Genomic DNA, 22569 nt, shown 5'->3' with positions numbered 1-22569 from the left:
AGTACTCCAGCAAAGTACTTGTGCGTGGACCGGTCAAAGCCAATGTACATAAATTGCCACCTGAGTTCTTCATTGTCTACCCAGTGGATGAAAAAGACCACCGCGAGATAAGGCCGTCAAGGCAGGTGCTCACGTTAAAACTCTCGACTCTCTAAATAATTCAATCTTTCATTGCATCATAAGGGTGGTCATCCTCCGGTATAACCTGAAGATCGATTTCACCTGATGTTGGGACCCATCATCCCTTTCTATTGACTTTAGCCTATGCAGCCTGTCATTCCACAAAGGGGCTACTATAGAAAAAGATTAGATAGCTCGAGTACTTCAGCAAAGTGCTTGTACGTGGGTCGATAGATCCATGTACAAAAATTGCCACCTGAGCTCGTTATTGAACGATTCAGGGGCTATGGTAGACCGTTGTCAAGTTTACCCAGTGGATGAAAAAGATTACCGTAAAATAAGACCATCAAGGCAGGTGTTTACGTTAAGCACTCTGAAAGTATTCATAATGAATATAATTAAGGCCTTTTAAAAAGCCCTTTATAATTTATTAACCCTCAAGTTTTTGTTTATCTATGTATGTAGTATGTATATATAAATTTGTATCTGCATATGTTATAGTCATAGATACAAATACATACATGAATGCAAAAACATTTTCGCAAAAACACGAAATTTTAACATAACTACAGAAAGTTTTAGTTAATACTTATGAGTGGGTAATAGATATGTTTAAAGTTCCAGATTGATACGAATAGATGGAGCTTTATTACAAATGAACTAGTTTTGGTATTTTAAGGACGGCTTTATAATGGGAAACAAGACGTGTCTTGCGATCTTTATTGAAAACACTGAAATCCTGAAGTTTTGCCTACACAACATACTATCAGCAAAGCTTTTAAATACTTTTATAATGACTTTATATATAAAAAGATACGTCAGCAGTAGTCTAGTGATTTCGACAACGAGCTAACGAATAGGAGACATAAGTTCATATCAAGTAGGAGCATGTTTTTTGTGGCTAAAAAAATATTTAACTCCTTATTTGTAAGTACTCATTTAAGTAGTTATTTGATAGCTCTCTTGGTATGCACTTGCCTACAATAAAAGCACCGTATTAAAATAATGAGTTTAAAAGTCTTTTTGTGCTTAGCTCATAACTCAGTCAATAGGATATATTAGGATTAAAGACAAACATTCCATCTACTCAATTTAAAATACCAACTAAATATTAAAGTTAATACAAATCATTCTATAAAATACATAAATCTAACTTTTATTTAGAAAACAAATCAAAAGATATCAAACTTGTTATAATAACATTGTATAGTTTTCGAAATAATTTTGACAATCAACAAACAATATGTTTTAGTTTAAATACTAAATATTTCATGCTTCTTCTTAAAATATATGTATGTAGGTATATATAAACATATGTAGGTTTGAAAAAAAGAGAGTATAAATATGATAACATACTTTTCATTTATTCTTTTACTTTTTAATCCCCAAAAACTTCACTTTCATTTAATGTGCCACAAAATGCTTAACAAACACACACACACACAAACAAGTCAAATAATAATAATAATAACGTACAAAAGACTGAAGTTGCAAGTAGAACAAATAATGGAATAAAAATATACTATAACTACTAGTAGGAAAAAACAAGCCAATACTAGTTAAATAAACCAATACAAATACATACATACATATAAACTTTTATATATATGTATGTTTGTGTAAGTATGCATACAAATGCAACGTGCTTGTCATATAAAACATACTAATATACATACGTCCATACATACATATAGAAAGAAAGTTTTGGTACAAGGAGTCTATATAGTATAAAGTATTAAAACAGGACACACCCAAAGTGCAACCCAAATAGAATATGCAACAACGACAACTACAACAACAGCATTAACAAAATGAAAGAAAAAACTAAAACTCTAAAGAAATTTTGTTGCAATTGTCATGAACGATTTTCTTTTTCACAGCAACAACAAAAGTTTTTCGTTTTTTTTGGCAAAAATGAAAAAATTGAAAGTTTTTTTAGTTTTTTTTTCTCTATTTTTTTATTAGTTGTTCGTTAAAACTATACTAGGACTTTTAACAAACTATAAACTATAATTTTTGGTAACAAAAAGTTGAAGAAAAAACATGAAAGCAACAGAAGAAAATAAAAAGAGGACATTAGAAAATTGTTGACCTCATTTATTTACATTATATTTTAGAAATCTTTTTCAATTGTATAGAAATGTCAGTAAAGTCAATTCAATACAATAAATTTATCACACAATTGCAAACCGAAACAAAGCCTCCTCCCTCTCCAAGCAAAAAGTCTGTCGAACGAATGAAAAAGCAAAGGAAACGGAAATTTCCAAATCGAAAGGAAGTCGAAATACTCATACATCCTTTATTTTAAAACTAACACTTAAAGTGCACAAAAAACATGTACTTGTGAATAATTGCATGTATGTATGTGTGATAAAACAGAAATTCCCTATTGGGTTTAAAACTATTAAATAATCAGCAAACAACAACAATTTGAATGTTTTGTACTTTATTTTCTTGAAGAGCCGGTAGTTATGTGCCTGATTATGTTAAAATATTAAAATACAAGAATCACAAAAATAACAATGGCACAATGGGTCGAAGTTTCTACTTCTACTTTTGCTCATGTTTCAAGACTAACTAACTAACTGTAACTAACTAAGTAACTAACTCACTAACTAACCACTCCACCATGACACACAATACTACTTTGAAATACTAAATTAAAATTTTTTCATAATATTTACGAAAATTTCATGTATGATACGAAACTTTCCTTCTGCAAGCATATTGAGCCCAGAGCTGAATAAAACACTCTCACATGTTTTTATGTCTTATATAAAAATTTTCTTTCAACTTTTCAAATACTAACCCACAGTGACAAGGTGTAAATAACTAATAATAGCAATAACAGCAGCAACTACAGCGAAACATATTATATAAAAATTTAACACTTCATAACTGCCTCAAACAGATAAACATGATGCGCCTCCTTAGACAACGGAAACAATAGAAATCAGCAGGTATTTTCTTGTTTTCAGTTTACAGATTTTTTTATTTATTTATTTTTTACTCTTTCTGATGCTGTTACACTTTTTCACCCTTTTTTTGTTGTTTTTCTTCATGTCAGAGGTAAATTATGAAATTTTAAGGTTTATGCCACCTACAGACAATGAAGCATCTACACAAATATCCATTCAAACTACTGCAACACACACAGATACTGAAACATAAACTCTATCTCTGTATAAACTACCGTGTTTTTTTACTCATATTTTCAATGCTACTGAACAATTCTGCCCTTTTTGTTTAGCAAAGTTTATCGTATGATTTTGAAGTCAGGCAACAATGAAGCCACCATCCTGTTATTAAAAGACAAACCAACAAAAATTAAGTTAAGAATTTGTGAACAGTTATAGCGGTACCTCACAGTTTTGATAGTAACGGATAGTGATTTACTTATATTTTAAAATTCTTAAGTAATTTTGTTTTATTTCCAAATTTCTTAACATCCTTTTTAATCCAAAGAGTAGTAACTACTACACACATCCCTGGTAAACTATATTAGAGTCAGTTCTGCCACTGCTGTTTTCCTATATAACTTAAGCAATCTAATCATTACAATTAAAGCTTCGTCGGATATAAACACATAATTCAATTGTGATATTTAATAGTTGGAGATGTTTTACCAGAACTACCGGATGTGCATGATTATGCATGACTGTGTTTGTGTAAAGTTAGATAGGAAGAACATAAGCCTTGAATATTGCATTCACTGCTTGTGATTATTGTCCCTACTGTGAGTGGCATAACAAAAATCCTAGAGAACGTTATTTTCTACAAGTCTAAACGTAGGTAAGCAGGGAAGGTAACCCTTTATAAAGATTTAAAGAAAATCTAGAAATAGTTAATTTAGAATAATCATTGTCAAATGAAACATTTTTATTTATTGCTGATATTAAACGTATCCACTTAATTTGTGATCCATCAGATAAAATTTTAAATCTCATGTCTTCCTTCCCAATTCTGTTTTCCTTAGAATTGCAAGTTTTTAACACAAAACTCATGAATACCTTCAATACTATGTATAGGTGTGTATGTATTTATATGTGTCTATATTGTAGGTCTTTGAATGTATGTATGGTGGTATTTTGATTAAATTGCATGTTGTCCTAGTGACCCAATTCAAGTTTATTAACCTTTCGGAAACAACAATAAAAATAATAACAACAACAGCAAATGAATATAACGTATACGTACCAGTAGTAGTTGGTACCATTACAACTTACTACCACTAATACAATAAACAACCACACAACTACGACTGATGGAAACACCCAGCAAACATTAAGTGTTAAATTTTTAATTTTTCAAATTCTCAAACTTTCAACCAACAAGTTCAATAAAAATAAGGCTCAATTTTAAATGTAGATATTGATTTCCAAATTTAGTTTGTAAAACTATCAAAACATTTCATTTTTTTAATCTAAGTTGAAATGTTTGCTGGGTATTCAATTCGCGTATACAATTTCTCCACATTTATATGAATGTTTTTTACTCACAGCTTAAATTGAGTTTTGCCCTCTTACGACAACAACAGCAATGATAACAAGAACAACAGCAGTAACAACATCAATATCAACAACAACTAAAACACAACCTACGACAACCACTAAAACGAATTAAAAACGAAGAGAATGAGAGTGTAAATACGATGATGTTTTCAATTCTGTTTTTCTATACGATTTATATTGTTGTTGTGTGAGAATTCAAGGATGCATGTTGTAATTGGCAAATAGTATGTACAAAATAGAAAAACTGGTACCTTTTTTTAAAAAGGGAATATTTTTTTTATTATTTAACAAATTTTACATAAAAACTAATTTTTATAGTAAATTTTGATTTAATTATCTCTTTAATGAATGTTGACTATTAAATTTAAAGAAAGTTTTTTCTTTAAAGAAAAATACAAAATAAAATTTTCTATTTTAGTGAAAATGTACTTCTCTTCAAAAGTAAAGACATATCTTCTGTAAGATATTCAATGAAATCTCCTCTTTTAAATATGATAAAAGTGTCTCTTTAGTTCCTTTTTGTTTCCTCTTTATAGAAAATAATATTTAAAAAAAATTTCAAAACAACCTTTCCTTTAAAAAATCCAATTTGATGCTCTTTTAAAGCAAATTTTCATTTAAAGTTTCTCTTTATAATTAAAAAATGTTCGATGAATTTGTCCCTTCGTTTGTTCGATAATATTCTTCACTTTATAGAAATTTATTTTCCTTATAGAAAGTTTGCCAAAAATGTTCTTTTTTGATTTCGTCCATCAAAATGGACGATGCTTTTTAAAGAACAGTTTACAACAAAATATATTCCTCATAAACATTATACTTTTCTGCTTCTTTTCTGTACCAAAATAAAAAGTACCCTGCTAAACGTTAAATCATTCCTTGTAGCTATGAGTATGAGTATAATTTATATTGTTGTATTCTTGTTAAGGACGCGATAGTGAAGTTTAATGTAGCAGTAGTCATATCAGCTGTGCTGTATACAACTGTAGCTACAACAGCAATAACAACTATGACAACAGCAATGAGAACAATAACTATGAAAAGGCAAAACTTTTTATCCATGTTTGCCTTCATCCTTCTTGCCACTCAACATCATTTTTTTTTTTTTTTTTTGAGTGCATACATCCGCTTTTTGCCATTTGATTCTATGTTATTTAGCAGTAGTAGTAGTTCAGCATACTTTATCCTTCACTCCCTTTTTCTTTTTTTTTAAATATATAGTATTTTTTGCTCCTTTTTTTTGAGGTTAACAACAAAAGCCCACTAAAACCGTACAGTAGCAAGCGCTATGGTTACAGATATTAGAGTAATTTATATATTTCGACATACTGCAAAAACCACATATATACAGACAGACAGATAGACATACCGACGAACAGTTAAACAGACAGTCAAACATTTATATGAACATGTGAATACAAATCATATTATACATCCATTATGTCCTACACACAGTTATAGATACTATAGACTCGGATACATTAGTAACTATGTATGTATTTGTAGTTGTGGCAGTAGTTGAACAAATGTGTTGATATATTTAAAATAAATTTGTATTAAAAAAAACTGCAAAACAACCAAAAACAGCAGTGACAACAACATCAATGTTAACAACAACACAAACAAAAAAATATGTAAAAATTTTGTATGTGTTTTTTGTGTAATTAATTTTAGCAACTAATGAAAGAAAATTAATTTTGTTGAAATTTTCATTTATTACTTTTATTTAATGTTTTATTTTTAAACATTAAAAAAAGGTTCATATAAATTCAAAAGATTTCTATAACAAATTTAACTAAATAAAATAATGAACCAAAAGGCAGAGACCTAAATATTAAGTTTAAAGAAAAAGAAGAACAGAAAATGTATTTTAAATTAAACTAGAACGTTGTTACAGTTTTACACAAACAAACATCCAAACAGACAAACTTGATTATTTTGCCAAAATGGTGTTATTTTATTTAATAATTTTACCACTTTTAGTTTTGTCAGTATAAGAATGCCCAGCAAAATAATGTTTTTGTGAAATCAGAAATCATTACATAAAGCAATTACTTACCTGATCAATTACATTTATTTGTAACGTGTATATAGACTAGACTATAAACTAGACTATAGACTAGACTAGACTATAGACTGGACTATAGACTAGACTATAGACTAGACTATAGACTAGACTATAGACTAGACTATAGACTAGACTATAGACTAGACTATAGACTAGACTATAGACTAGACTATAGACTAGACTATAGACTAGACTATAGACTAGACTATAGACTAGACTATAGACTAGACTATAGACTAGACTATAGACTAGACAAGACTATATACTGGACTATAGACTATACTATAGTCTAGACTATTGACTAGACTACAGACTAGACTACAGACTAGACTATAACTAGACTATACTAGACTGTAGATTAGACTAAACTATGTTAGACTGTAGACTAGTCTAGACTGTAAACATGACTATAGAGTTGAATTTAGACTAGAATATAGGCTAGACTATAGACTTGATTATAGACTATAGACGAGACTATAGTATAGTCTAGCCTATATCCCATAGACTATACTAGATTATATATTAGACTATAGACTAAACTATAAACTAAACTATACTAGACTATACTATACTATATACTGGACAATATACTAGTTTATTGGCTAGACTACAGACTAGACAAGACTATGGACAAAGTCTAATGTTTATTATATGGACTATTTATTAAAAGTTTACAAGTTAAAAAGAAGTACCGAAAATGTCAAGAGGGCACTGAGAAAAGTGCTTAATTACTAAAGTATTTTTTGCTGGGTTTTATCTTTAGTATGTGTGCATGTATATTTGTACATTTTATATTTGATTAATTATTTAAGAAAAGTAAATTAGTTTGTCAAGATGTAATAAGAACAATGAACTATAAAAAGGACTCAAACAAAACATTGTTATATAAATACAAATAAATGATTTATAACAGGATTAATAAAAGTATATAAATCTTTCAAAGTACATATGTTAAAGTTATAGAGCAGGATCTCAGCTTTCAGCAAATAAATCTACCAAAGAAACAATAAATGAATAATTTCTTTATTTAGATAAAGCGTAAGCTAAAACTCTGTAAAAATAACAATTTGGATTTCGAACCCGGCTTGGGGGGGTAATGATTGCTTTTTATATTGCAATTAAATTTAAAGTAATTGTAATTGAAGCTTTACTTTTAATTGTAATTGGTGTTTTGTTATTTTAATTGAAGTTTTGCCGTTTTTTTATTTTCATTTTCAACATTTCCATCCATTTGATGCTGAGGTTTGTACTACTCGCCTTTTGGAATATTTTAGCTTAAATACATTTTTTTTATTTTCATTTTCAACATTTCCATCCATTTGATGCTAATATTTGTAATACTTTTTCGGAATATTTTAGCTTAAATACTTTGGAATTAAAGTAAAATTCAATATAAAAGTTTGTTTATGAAAACTAAATAATTTTAAAATATACTCACAGTATAATCGTCCATGACCAACATATTTTTCAATATTTTACATATTTTCAAATATTTTTCAATTAATTTTAAATAAATACCTTACTATAATATTGAAATTTTTCATACCTGAAATGAAGAAAAGAAAACAAATTTTTAAAAATTGTTTTAACAAATTATTCAGACCTAAAAATTTAATTATTGAAAGAAAAATATTGCACCAACGTATGATTAATAATTATTTGTACGTAATCATAAAAATATTTAATAACTTTGTAAAAAACTAAAACAATTATTTAATTAATCTTGTTGTTTAAACCTAAAACCTTTTTAATCATATTCTAAATTCAACTTGAACATAAAACAAGTTTTACAACATTCTCTTATGGGAATCAGTTTACATAAATTCCCAAAGCAAAATATAAAATCGTAAAAATTAATTTCATTCTGTAAGTAATCATCATAAAAATTTTCTTATTTTTCTGACGATTTTCCAATTTATTTATTTATTTATTTTTGGTTCATTTTCTTTTATTTATAGTTTTTCCGTTGCCGTTTTAAACATCAAAAAACATTTTTTAATTGCACTCTTGTGTAAAAAGCAAAAAAATAAAAACAACAAAAAGTGGAAATAAATAAATAAATTTATTTCAATTTTCTTCTTTTATGTTTTTATTTTTCGGGGGAGAATTTTTTTATTTTCAGTTGTATTTTATTTTTGTTTACTTAATGTTAAAACTTCCGCTGAGTGCAGTTTTTAGTGCAAGCAAATGTTTACAATTTTGTTGTAGTTTTTTTTTTATTATTATTATTTTTTATATTCTACACTTGCACATTAATGTAGAAACGTGCAACCATTAGCCAGCTGGGCAGACAACCACCAACCAGCCAAACAACCAACCATCAGCCACTTTTTATTACACGACAACCTTTATGATGATGATGCTGTTGCCGCTGATGCTGTTGCAGCTTGTGCAGTTTGTGATGGCAAACTATGGCGGCAAGATGTAATATGGAAAACACTTTGTTAAGAACACTGCCAAAATAACAAAAACAACTCATAAAATCATGCCATATTTTATGCATAAATTTTGCTGCGTTTTCGATTTTTATTTTAATTTATTGGATTTATTGGTTGATTTTTGTTTGGGCATTGGGTGCGAAAGGATGTTTATAAAAGACGGAAATAAATTTGCATGAATTTGATCAATGAGTGACTGGCTGGATGGATGGAATGTCCGTTGTATTTTTATTTATTTTATATAGCAAAAGTTGATTGAACGTTTATATTGTGCTGCATTACACAGGACAACAGTAATGCTGGCACAATTTTAAAACAAATATTCTGAAAAAAGTAAATAGTTTCTTAAGAACATTTAGAATTTTCGTTAAACGTTATAGAAAATCTATGATAAAATTTTCTTTTTATAAAAAATTTGCAATAGAATATTCTTAAAGTCTAGAAAATTATTTACGCTATTTGTTACTTTGTGTTATTTTGTCATGCCATTTCCCTTTTTTATGCTTTTTCAAAATATTCTTGATTTTTTACGGATGTTTTAAAAACTCTGAATAAAAGAATAAATTATATGCAAATATTTAATTTGTAAAAAAAACAGTTTGATTCACACCTAAGTAGCTTATGGGCTTTTTGTAACGATAGTTTTTTTTTAATTCATAAATGAACATTTTAACGCCTTTTTTCTAAAGGTATTTAAGAATGTAAAGATATATTTACTTAAAGTAATATTTAAAGAGATGAATTAATATTTATTGTGAAAATATTTAAAGTTGGAATTTTCTATAAAAAATATCTATATAGTAGTGTTTAAGGCAGCAATTTTTATGGGTAACACTTTTCTGGAATATTTATTGTAGAGAATTGAATGTATAACTGCATTGTCTATGATAGTATATTTCATACAAAAATTTAATGCTTTCTACAAAAATTTCTGTCTATTTTTATACAAAATTGTCTGTATAACAGTATATTTAACAAAAAATGTTCTGTATAACAGTATTTTTAATAAAAAATTTTTGTATAACAGTATTTTATATGGAAAATTTTGTACATAACTGTATTTTCTATACAAAATGCTCTGTATAACAGTTTTTTTTATACAAAACATTCTGTATAACAGTATTTCCTATAAAACATTTTGTGTATAACACTTTCTGTATAACGAGTTGTATAACATAATTTTGTATAGTATGTTTTGGGTATAATTGTATTTTATATACAAAATGTTTTGTATAACATTATTTTCTATACAAAACATACTGTAAAACAGTATACAAAACTTTGTGTATAACAGTATTCTCTATAGAATATTTGGTTTATAACAACATTCTATATTCTGCATAACAGTATTTTCTATACAAAATTGTCTGTATAACAGTATTTTCAATACAAAATACTATGTATAACAGTTTTTTATAGAAAAATTTCCGTATTCAATACAAAATGTTCTTTATAACAGTATTTCCTATAGAACATTATTATCTATATAAAACTTTTTATAAAACAATATTTCCTATAGAATATTTTGTATATAACAGCATACAGTATTTTCTATAATAAATTGTCTGTATAGCAGTATTATTAATACTAAATGCAATGTATAACAGTTTTATCTATACAAAAGTTTTTGTATTAAGGTATTTTCTATACAAAATTTTCCATATAATAATATTTTAATACAAGATGCTCTGTAAAAGAGTTTTTCTACATAAAATTTTCTGTATAACAGTATATTCTATACAAAATTGTGTGTATAACAGTATTTTAAACAAAAAGTGTTTTGTATAAAAGTTTTTTACTTTAAAAAATTTTCTTTCATTACAAAATTCTTTGTATAACCGTTTTTCTATAAAAAAAATTGCCACCATAACAGTATTTTCAATGAAAAAATGTTCTGTACAACAGATATTTTTTGTACAAAATGTTCTGTATAACAGTATTTTATATAAAAGAATTTGGTTTGGTATTTTCTATAGAAAATTATCTTTATTGTAGTTTTTCTGTAGAAAATTCCATTTATAATTGTTATACCCTACACCACTACTAGTGGGGAGGGTATTATACGTTTGTGCTGATGTTTGTAACACACAAAAATATTGGTCCAATATTAAGACATGTCCGTCCGTCCGTCTGTCCGGCTGGCTGTCCATGTAAACATTGTGCGCAAGGTACAGACCTGTACTACATAACGTATGATTAATAATAATAATTAGAAGATATTTGCAAAATGTATTTGAGTAAAACCGTTTTTCTCTTTTTATGATTAAAATATTTTATTATTTCAATTTAATTTTAATACTTTTTTTTTTTGCTAGAATTCCAATTACGAAATCTCTTGCAAACACTCCCTACACACTAAATAAATTTCACACAATTTCCCACAAAAAAGTTTTTAACAATAAATTACAAAAAAATTAAACGTTTTTTTCCTGACAAATCAAACAACACACAGTACACAAACCCCACGCGCACAACGTAAAAAAAAATATTTTAAATATTTCAACGGTCAATCAAACGAAATGGACGGAAGAAAAAAAATATTCAAAATATTTATATTAAAAGGAAATGTTTACGTTGTCCCAGCCTCTAAATGTTTATAATAATAATAAAAAAACATGGCAATATAACAAAAACAACAACAGCAATAAAAATACTACAATTTCAAGTGAAATAATAAAACCAAACAATTGAATGAAACCCGTCAAAGAAAATTAATTTTCAATATTGAACAAAAATTGAACGTTTCATGACTGCTTTTTTTTGTAAAAAATAATCAAATGAATTTGAGAGCATTGAAACAAACAGAAAAAAACACTGAGTTTAAACAAAAAAAACTTTGTTTTCAAAATTATTGTTTATTTAGTCAAATTTAAACCAAAAAGTAAGAACAGATGTGTTGCATTTAATATAACGGACGGACAGATAACAGACAATTATTTGATACTCTAATAAGGAGAGGGGAATAAGGGGATACAAATACTAAGAGCGAGAGCAAATTCAAACATTCGCAACATCATAACAATCTTCTCAACACTATGACCGATGGCAACCCCTTCACACCTTCCAATTCATTTTATTTTGAATTAAAAAAAATTATTATTACTACGTAGTGTAACCACCTACAACTTGTTATGAGTAACTAGTGGCCCCTCAAGGCAATAACGTCTAAATATTTGAGGAGAAAAAAGAAACAACAACAAATAAAGAATGTCAGAGAACTAATAATGGGAGTATTTGCCTCAAAAATAAAATTGTATTGAAAATCAAATACAAATAAAAAGAAAATTTACTCATATATACACACACACATACTCAGAGAAAGATGTCGGAGATATTAGAATGGGCTAATAGGGGATTTTGGATATTACCAAATATATCAATATTCCTGCAACAATATTATTCTATATAAAATTTTCTGTTTATCAATATTTTTGTATAAATATAACAGTATTTTCTTTAAAAACTTTGTGCATAACAGTTTTTCTATAGCACGTTTTGTGTATAACACTATCTCAAACACACAACACTTAGTATATAGAAAACAAACAAAAAATTTTTTCCATAAAAAATTGGTGTATAACAGTTTATTCTATACAATATGTTACGTATAACAGTACTATAGCAGTATTTATTACAGTTTTGTTTATAACAAATTTATTATAAAAAATTTCTATATAAAATTTAATGTATAACAGTATTTTCGATATAAAAATTACTGTATAACAGATTTTTTTATAAAAAATAACGTATAACAGTTATTTTGTATATAAAATTGTCTTCCCCTTTCAAGTAAAAATCACCACCCCTTAATCCCTAGCAGTGGCAACATCTCAACATTGTTTGGGAATTTGCAAACAAAAGAAAACTGTATTTTTTATACAAAATGTTGCGTATAACAGTTACTTCCTATAGAAAAAGTTAAGTATAGCAGTCGTTTGTATAGACATTTTTTGTATTACAGAATTTTCAATGGTAAAATTTTGCGTATAACAGTTTTTACTTTTTTATATTTTGTGTATAACAATATTTTTTATAGAATATTTGTTACTTTCTAAGGAAAATTTTGAGTAAACAAGTACTTTGTATGAAATATTTTCTCTATAACAGTATTTTGTATAAAAAATTTTCTCTGTAACAGTTTTTTCCATAGAAAATTTGGTGTATAACAGTTTATTCCATAGAAAAATGTTTTGTATAACAGTTTTTTCTTTTAAAATCTTTCTAGAGAAAATTCTCTCTTTATGACGCCAAATATTATTTCCCCTTTCACAGTAAAAATCCCCAGCAGTGGCAACATCCCAACTTAACATTGTTTGGCAAATTTACAAACAAACTCAAACTCTCACATACATACAGACACACACTAACACAAAACCACAACAAAAAGTTGTAAAGAAAAACGAGAGCAAACGATTCCTTTTTTACGCCTCAACCAAAGAGAGTATTAAAGAGAAATGGAGAGAATCACAACAAACGAAACATATTCGCACTGATTCCGACCAGAACAGACGGATGAATGGATAGATGGATAGATGGATAGATGGATGAATATTTGTTAAAAACGTTGAAAACACTAAAAACTTAATTCATTACAATTGCAGTTGCACAGAGAGACGGTCGAGAAAATATTTGAATAGAAAGGAAACGCAATTTTAACGGTTTTATTTTTAAACTAAAACACATTTTTTTCAAAACTCATAAAAACAACAAACGAAATTTAATTAAAGCAAAAAAAATAGTTAAACAAGTGATAAACAAAAAATTTAATTTACAGAAAATAATAAAAAAAACGACAATAAATTTTAATAAAAAAAACATAAAAAGTAATTTGTAATTAAATGCATTTATAAACTAAAAAGAATTGACAAAAAAACCAAAGCCCAACCAAATAACAATAAAACTCAAAAAAATACAAACAAGGAATTTAACATATCAAAAACCTTGGAACGTCAAAATTAATTTGCTACTACTACCACACGGTCTTCTCTTTTTTTTACAAAATACAAAAAAAAATAAACAAAATTTATTATTAATAAAATTTTTTAAATCAAACGTATAAATAAATAAACGTCAATAAAGATGAATTCTAAAGTGGGTTCGTTAGAGGAAAAAGTTAAATTACCGCCTACGGAAACTATCAGTCGCTGCTATCAGCCGCAGGGCAATCGTAAGGTCATTCGCATTTTAACGGTAGCAGTTTATGTTCTATGTGTGTCTCTGGCAGCCATAATGTTGTCTTTATATTATATATTCATATGGGATCCAACGATACGCCCATTTGTTACAAAAAATAATAATTGTGGTAAGATTTCACAATACCCCCCCCCCCCACCACTCACCTTTCACAAGCACTTATAAACTATTTATTCTTCATCATTAAAAATCATTTAGAAAAAACAAAACAAATTTCATAAAAATTCTATAAATCATAAATGAATCTGGGTTAAATTACTCCAAAACAATATTGACAACAATAAAGAAAAAGCATTTGCAAATTGCAATAACAAAACACTTAAAAACATAAATTATTTGATAATGAGTTCACTTCCTTGTCTCCTTACAAAACAACAATTCGTAGAAACAGTAAAAACTTTCCTTTTATTTCCTTTTATTTCTGTTTTACAATTCTTCTTTTCCTTCTTTCGAAACATGTATAATAATTAAACAATAAACTAAATGAGTAATTCAACATAACTAGCTGCTACAACAATAACAACAACAACAATTATTGTCTATATTAACCTCATATTTGTTGTGGTTGTTTTGCATTGTTTTTGAGGCAAAACAAAAAAAAAACAAAAATTGCTAATCTGCATTCTCTTGTTTTAAGGAAGAGAATTATTTGTTTATTTTACATTTAGTTCATTTCAAATTATGTATTTTTGACACTTGACACAAGTTGTCAAGATGTTTCAAACTGTAAATTTGATATTTATATAGTGCAGTGTTTAGAATTTGTGCATAATTAAACGTCAAATCGAAGACGCCTAAATGTACACTAAACTTCATTTTATAAGTGTAAACAATGTAAAAAAACTGTTATAATCAGTTTACATATCGCTTATTTACCTCAAGTGTCTCTATTGTTAATCCGAAAATTAACATGTTTTGTAAAAGTTGTTCATGGAAAATTCGAAAATTCTAACACTAAGAGTTTCTCAGATTTACGAAATTTTGTTTTTAATTTATATGGAAGGAAGACACGACCCCTTATTGAGTTATTTCTGTAAAGTTTGAAGGTTCCAGCTCTAACAGTTCCATAGATATACGATATTTTCTATTTATTTTATATGGGAAGTGTCACGCCCCCTAATTAATCCACAAATTTATTACTCAAATGTTAACATATATTTAAAAATTGTTTCTACAAAATTTAAGACTTCCAGCTGTAATAAATTTTAATTTTTTTTGAGGTGCCACGCCGCTATGCTTATTCAGAAATTTATAACCGAAATCTGTCCAAGCACGTTTAAGTTGTTCATGAAAAATTAGAGGATTCAAACCTAAATAGTTTTCTAAATATACGAATTTTTGTATTTAATTCATATGAGAAGTGCCACGATCCACAAATTTATTTCGCAGATATAGTATTTTTTGTATTTAATTCATATGGGCGGTGCCACGCCCCCTATTCTTAATCCACAAAAGTTTTCATATACGTAAAAGTTGTTCTTGCTAAATTTGATCGTCTAACCACCAAAAGTTGAATTGTTATACTTATTTTTATATGTAATTCATATGGGAGGTGCCACGCCTCCAATAATGTACAAAAGAAGTACCTGAATGTTTTCTTTAACTCTTGGTCCAACATACAGACAATTTTGCAAGTAATAGTTAAAAGCCTGAAGAAAAAGTGCCAACAAATAGGAAAATAGCTTGTAAATTTGAGGAATGAGGGAGTAGTATTTGTGGATATTTGATTTTACTCTTTTTACATCGAAATTGCTAGAGAGTTCTTCTTTAGGAAGTTTCTTCCACACACGAACTTTTCGGCTAAAGAACGAATTCTTTCTGTAATCCATTTTGTGGCCCACTGATCAATCAACCACAAATGAGTGTGTTCTTGGTGAAAGTTTAGAACAGGAACAAGTTCCCTAATTTCAGGGGAACAAACTCCATTGTAATATCGATAGAACAGTGAAATAAACCATACTCTACTGTCACCGATAAAAACATTCGCCCTCTCCTGTACGAGGACGACTAACTCTGAGAAATTTGTATTTCATTTTCGGTAGGATATAAGTGATGTAAATAGTGAGGAGATCAGATGGAGTGAGTTGAGGACAACATTGAGTCTTGGAAGCGTTGAAATTGACTCTTTTAAAATTGCCCCATTAAGAGATTGTTATCAAGTCGCGATTGAACGATTCATTCATATTTTGCCTCATTGTCCTTGGCTTATAACTGAATGAATATGAAAGGCAAATATAAGGTCGTTTCTGAAAATAAGAAAAAGATTAGGGAAAAGAATTAAGCCTTGCGGTACACCTGAATTAATCTTGAACTCATTAGATGAGATCCCAGCTATAATAATTCGTATAGTGCGATTTCTTATAGAGCTCAAAAAGCTATTAGTTTATGTAGGGAGTGCACCATGGAACCCTCTATAAAATGCCCAACTATGAAGTCTATTGTTGAAATCGGTCCCTTATTTCAACTAGCCGTCACACAACCGTACCCCCCGAATAGGGTTGTTGATCTTGTTATTATGTTAAATGTTTTAGCATCCCAATAAAATTCGGCAAAATTTAGTTTTATACAAATATAAACGATAATACCGATTTTTTAATAATAAGGAAATATTTAAATCGAATCAATATAGATATAGATGCTTATAGATTGCAAAACCTATTATATATAAAAATCTTGTCACAATATTAAAGTCATTTTATTTATTTAATAAAACTTAAAACATTAATATGTTTGTCTCCTAATAGTTTAAAGAACTCTTAATGACTTCTAACACACTTCTAATTTGAATAAATATTCAAGCAATTAGTTATTCATTAGTAAATTTTAAGATTTCTCTTAAGTGCTAAACAGTACAGCATAATAATAATAATAATTACAACATTAAGCATAAAACTCAAAAACTTAATTATAACAAATAATTTAAAAGAGAAGAAAAAACTAAAAATTCAAAACTCTGCCTAATGCATTTAACCTATTTACTGTTGATTTCATTTCCCCGAAATTACAATTTATCCGGCTTGCTAAATAAAAACCATTAACAATGTGTACTTAAAAAATAGTTTATAACATTAAGCCGATTTCTTTATTTCCTTGGCCATATTTAACTAAATATTTTACCGTTTTATTTTTTTGTTTCTCCATTAACTAAAACAAATTTAAACCATTCAGTTATTTCCGTTTCCTCAGACGCTGCCGTTGTGTGTTAGAAAATGACAATAAACAAGAAAAAAAAACAAACGCCGTTTTTTATGCTATCAAGTTTGTTTCTTATTGTTTTTTCATTTGCATATGTTGTTGCTGTTGCTTTTCTACTCCGAATGTAGGTCAATGGGTTGTCGTACTCAATCTGTTTTTGTTTTTATTGTTTTTATTTTATTTATTTGTGTTTTTTTCTCTCCCTCTCTTCATGTTCACACTTGGTTATGCACAATGAATTCCATGCATACACTTGCATACTTGCTACTGCATTTTGTCGAAAGTAAAAGAGAGGGAACGAGAGAGAGAGAAAACATTAATATATAAATGGTATTACGAGTACTTGTACTAGTACTCCTATTACAACAATAGTTAGTCTAGAAAGGTTTTCAAGAAATGATTACTTTGTTTCTTTTTTTTTTTTTTGTTATTGTTATTGTTAAATACAGGTCAAAAATCCTATATTTTTTTCTCTCTATGTAAGTTTGTTTTTTTCCTTAAGAGTTTGTTTTATTAAACTAAAACCTTTAAATAGTTTTTTTTTTGCTGTCGTTGCTAAAACAACAACATAAGTAAAGTTAAGCTGTTCTAGTTTTCTAACAAACAATTTCTCTTTTGACTAAATTGTAAATTATTTAATCTTTTTTTATCCAGTTGTTGTTTTTGTTATTTAAAAAAAGTCATAATTTTTTAGTTTATTACTTTTCAAGGTATAAATTGTTGTTGTGTTTCAACCACAAGGTTAATCATCATCATAATATTTTGTATAGTTTTTTTCTCTCTATAAAAATTTAGTTTTGAGGAGCTTGATTTTGTCTAGGCAGTACGTACCAACACCAGTGTAAAAATACAGCAGAAAAAAAATCTCTATATTTTTTTTATTTCCTTCTAAAATAAACTCGTTTCCTGTATATGTGTGTGTGTGTGTGAATTTCATTATTTTTTGTTTTTGTTATTTTTTCACAGGTGTTGCTGGTTTGCAAGTTGTTGTTATTGTTTTTTTTTCACTATTATTTGTAGGTCATGGTTTTAGTTGTGTACAAGTGTATATGTTTAAACATGACAGTGTGTGTTTAGCTGTATGTAAATATGTGTGCGTGTTGCATTTGTATTTATTTATGAAAATTGTTAAAGTAATAAAAATAATGCTGGTGGTAAGCAGGCAAAAAAAAACGAAACAAAATTGTAACAGAAACCATATGAAAGTTTATTTGATTACACCTGAATGATTTTATGGGTTAAAATCATAAAACTATATACATACATACTTACATACTTATATAGTAAATAGTATTGAAGAGAAGTCAAGTAATTATAGTCGTTTTTGTTCTGAAATTTGTTTCAATGCAACTAACCGTATAATTAATATTGAATTGAGTGCACACTTAGCTACGGAGACGTATACTTGTTATTTATTTTGAAGTTTATGTTATTTTATTTAACTGTAGGCGTATGAGTAATGAACAAATTTATTTAAAATAGTTTATTGTTAAAGAGAATTTTGTTTAATCTATGAAATATTATTATAGAGTATAAAAATTATGTATTAATTAATATTTATCGCTACTTCACTTTGTATACCCTACACTAATATAGTTGGAATTGTAGGTATTATGGTTCTACATTCGACCTAAAGTGTTCCAATCGGCTCGGATCATTTTCTGAGTCGATTGAGCTATGTTCATCTGTCCCTCTGACTCCCCGGGGCATGTTTCCATGATGAAATGTCCATCATGGAGTATTGCAATCCCGGGGTAAAGAGGTGCTACCAATACCTCTAGTTTGCCGGGACTATAAACTGGCAATGTCAAGTGTATCCTTGTCAGGTCAGTATTCAATGGTTGCCTGTCATCCCGTAGAGCGATCTTTATGATCATGGAAATGGAACTGATGCGAAATTTGTTGAAAAATCGGGAAAATCTCCATATATTTTTAGATAAGTACTGATTTAGTACTTATCTAAAAATATTAGGTGTTAGGTATTTCGTACTACCAAATATATCTCTAGTTGCTGCTGCCAAAACAACAAAGCCATCTCAGTAGTGTGGTTGCGCGGGCTTAAAGAGGTTAAGGAATGCACTGGACTAGGTAATTAGATGATAGGGATTGCATTTTAAATAATGCAATCCTTCATGACATTATAAGGGTGGTCACCTTCCGCTTTGTCGGAGGATTGATTTCGCCTAATGTTGGGACTTGTCACCCCCTCCTTTTGACTTTAGACCAGTGATTGCTTTTTCGTTGTCGGGGTTCGCATTGGGATTTGATCTATGCTTCATGTCATTCCACAACGGGGCTGCTATGGCAAGAGATTACTTCAACAAAGTGCATGTACATGGACCGGACCATCCATGTACAAAAATTGTTACCTGAGTTCTTCATTAAAGAATTCAGGGGCGCATGGTAGACCGTCTCTAGTCTATCCGGTGGATGAAAAGGCAGTGAAGGCAGGTGCTCACGTTAAAACTCTCGACATTCATTGCACCTCCGACTGTCTGTCTCTCCATGAAAAGCATGTGTGCGGGTTACAGGTCACAATTTTCTAGATAATTTGATGAAAATTTGTCTATTATTTCGCCTAGTCTCTATACAAACGTGTCCCCAATAGGACTTTTAAGCTCATAATTATTAGTTTATCTAGATAATTCAATAAGTAGCAGACGGATAACGGAAATATTCCAAAGAATTTCCCTCACGACATCGCACGTTTAATTTTATTTTTTTCAAAATTACCAAAAAAATGATCCATGGTACCAAATAACGCCCCTTTAGCTTTTCAATGTCACTAAATCTAACAATTTAAATTTTTTAAATTAGCTCATTGAGTTTGAATAAAATCAAAATTTCCGTTTTTGGTACATTTTAACTCCCAAAAAAGTACCTTTTAAAATTTGAGATCTTTAACTGTGATTTACAGGCTTAACTTCAAGTTTCTAGTTTCAATATTATAGGATACTTGAAAAAATACCAGTTGAAGAACAAAAATAAGTATTCAGTGAGTTAAAATTAAATAAAACTTCCCTTTTTACCCCATTTTAGTAATTTTTTTCTTCCCACAAATTATACTCGTAGAGGGATCTTTCAACCAATATCAAATGTATGTACCACTTAAAGAACGAAAAAGTATTATAGAAAACTCAAAAAGTACCAGTTGAGGAATGAAAAAGTAACAGAAGGTCATTTCCAAAAAATCGTTTTTGGAAGTTTACTTCCTAAAATTGCTTTATTGCCATATTATGGCTTCTTATTTACTCAAGACTCTTCATGTTTAATTTCATAGTTCAATGTTCAACAAAACTAAATATAAATGTAATTTATTAGTACTTGTGTAAGTAATTAAATGCAACAAAGCGTTTTCAGACATTTAAAAAAATCAAAGTTGTACAAGTACAAAATCATTTAGATTTCTTTAAAAATATGTATGAAACAAAAACACATGTTTAAAGTATGTATGAGTCATAAAGAATTCCTAAATAATAAGCAGCGAGGCGTATACTTAATATAAAAGGTGTGAAATAATTACTTAACGTGTAAGTAATAAATAACAAAACATAAAAAAATCATTAATCATACGCAATAGCATTATGAGAAATTTAAAAAAACAATATTCTTTCAATTAGAAAAGGCCATGGAAAATTTAATTTAAAGAAAATTAATTAATAAACTGCATTAAACCAAAAAGACTTTGATAATTTTTTTTTTAATTTTTCTAAATTTGTTTATCTATTTTATAACATTTATAATAAGTAATTATTTCGAAATTTACACTGTTTCTTCTTCTCTTGCAGACAAAATTGTGATACCCGAAAAAATCGCCATACGTTTAATCAATTCATCCGAAGTAACCGCCGAACAATTCTATAAACACATCCTCGAACAATATCGTATACTAAATCAACTGCAACAGCAGCGTCAACAATTTCTACAGAAACAACACATACAACTGCAACAATTGGCAGCAACGGGCAATAAATTCCAAGAGATATTCGCAACAGCGACAATAATACAATCAAATCCTAAAGATCGCATCAATAAACCGGTAACACCAACCAACGGTACATTCCTGCTTGATCCAGCAAGGCAACCACCACCACCACCGCCGCCAGAACTCGCCGAATTACCCACACTTAACGAACCCGAACGAATTCCTTTGGGCATAGAGAAAGAAACGACAGTTTTGCGGCCCATAGAAACACTACCCATTCTGGATACATCACCCGTGTATGGTACCAAAAGGAAAACACATCGCAAACACTATCAACATCATCGTCGGAATCAACGTAATCATCAGAAACTTAAGGAATTGGATGAAGAGGAAAATCTAGAGGATAAAATAACGGAAGAGAAATACAAGGAGGCTGCTTTAAATCCACCCACATCAATAATACAGGAACCTCTTTACACCTCAATACCCATTCCCTTGATATTGAATTCAAAAGAAGACAAAAGACCCCATCACAGTCATGGCCACAATGGTCATGGTCACATGGAGAAACGTACCAAAGCTTTGGCGCGTAAACGCATAACAGCGCCTTCCGTTTCTGGCTACGATACAAAATCATATTTGAATCCATTTCTAAATGGTGAATTAATATTTGAGAAATAAATTCTTGCAATAATAAAATTTAAGGAATTGAGTTTAAGCTAAACCACTTTTTTTTGGAAAACTATTTATGTATGAATGTGCGTAACAACAACAAAAAAAAACATTTAAAACAAACAAAACAAAAATAACAAATACAACATAAACCAGCCAAATTAGTACTTTTTAGAAGAATAATAAAATAAAAATTTGGGAAAAACATGAAAAGAAATCACAAGGATTTATTAGTAAACAGGGCGGGATAGAACAATGTGTTTAAGCTATTAACACAACAAACACAATAAACCGAAGAAAATCCGACCTTATTTTGAAACACATGGAACCTAAGTAATGAAAAAAAAATATTAAAATTTGCCATATCACTACCACAACACACCCACTAAAAAGAAAACTTTAACGAATAGAAATAATTATACATTTTTTTTAGAAAAGAACAACTAAAAA

The 22569-nt window shown here is 28.6% G+C and overlaps 2 protein-coding genes across 3 annotated transcripts in view; one reads left to right on the top strand and one right to left on the bottom strand.

Moving 5' to 3' along the window:
• Window positions 1–22233, top strand: part of LOC111677022 (COPII coat assembly protein SEC16) — a 35329-nt gene extending 13096 nt beyond the window's left edge. Inside the window, exons 1-2 of one of the 2 annotated variants that reach the window (XM_023438050.2) lie at window positions 13928–14436; window positions 21311–22233. In XM_023438050.2, coding sequence (XP_023293818.2) covers window positions 14214–14436; window positions 21311–22128 — 1041 coding nt within the window. In that variant the 5' untranslated portion in view covers window positions 13928–14213 and the 3' untranslated portion in view covers window positions 22129–22233. Of the gene's footprint in view, window positions 1–13927; window positions 14437–21310 lie in introns of those variants that run through there. The other variant, XM_046946083.1, reaches the window with a different exon arrangement.
• Window positions 1–22569, bottom strand: part of LOC111680002 (putative transporter svop-1) — a 45729-nt gene that overhangs the window by 15557 nt on the left and 7603 nt on the right. The gene's annotated exons all lie outside the window — the stretch shown is intronic.

Source organism: Lucilia cuprina, chromosome 3 (genome assembly GCF_022045245.1).
Source record: "Lucilia cuprina isolate Lc7/37 chromosome 3, ASM2204524v1, whole genome shotgun sequence".
Taxonomy (NCBI): Eukaryota; Metazoa; Arthropoda; class Insecta; order Diptera; family Calliphoridae; genus Lucilia; species Lucilia cuprina.
Note: the sequence above shows the minus strand (reverse complement) of the source record. Positions and strands in the feature narration are given on the sequence as shown.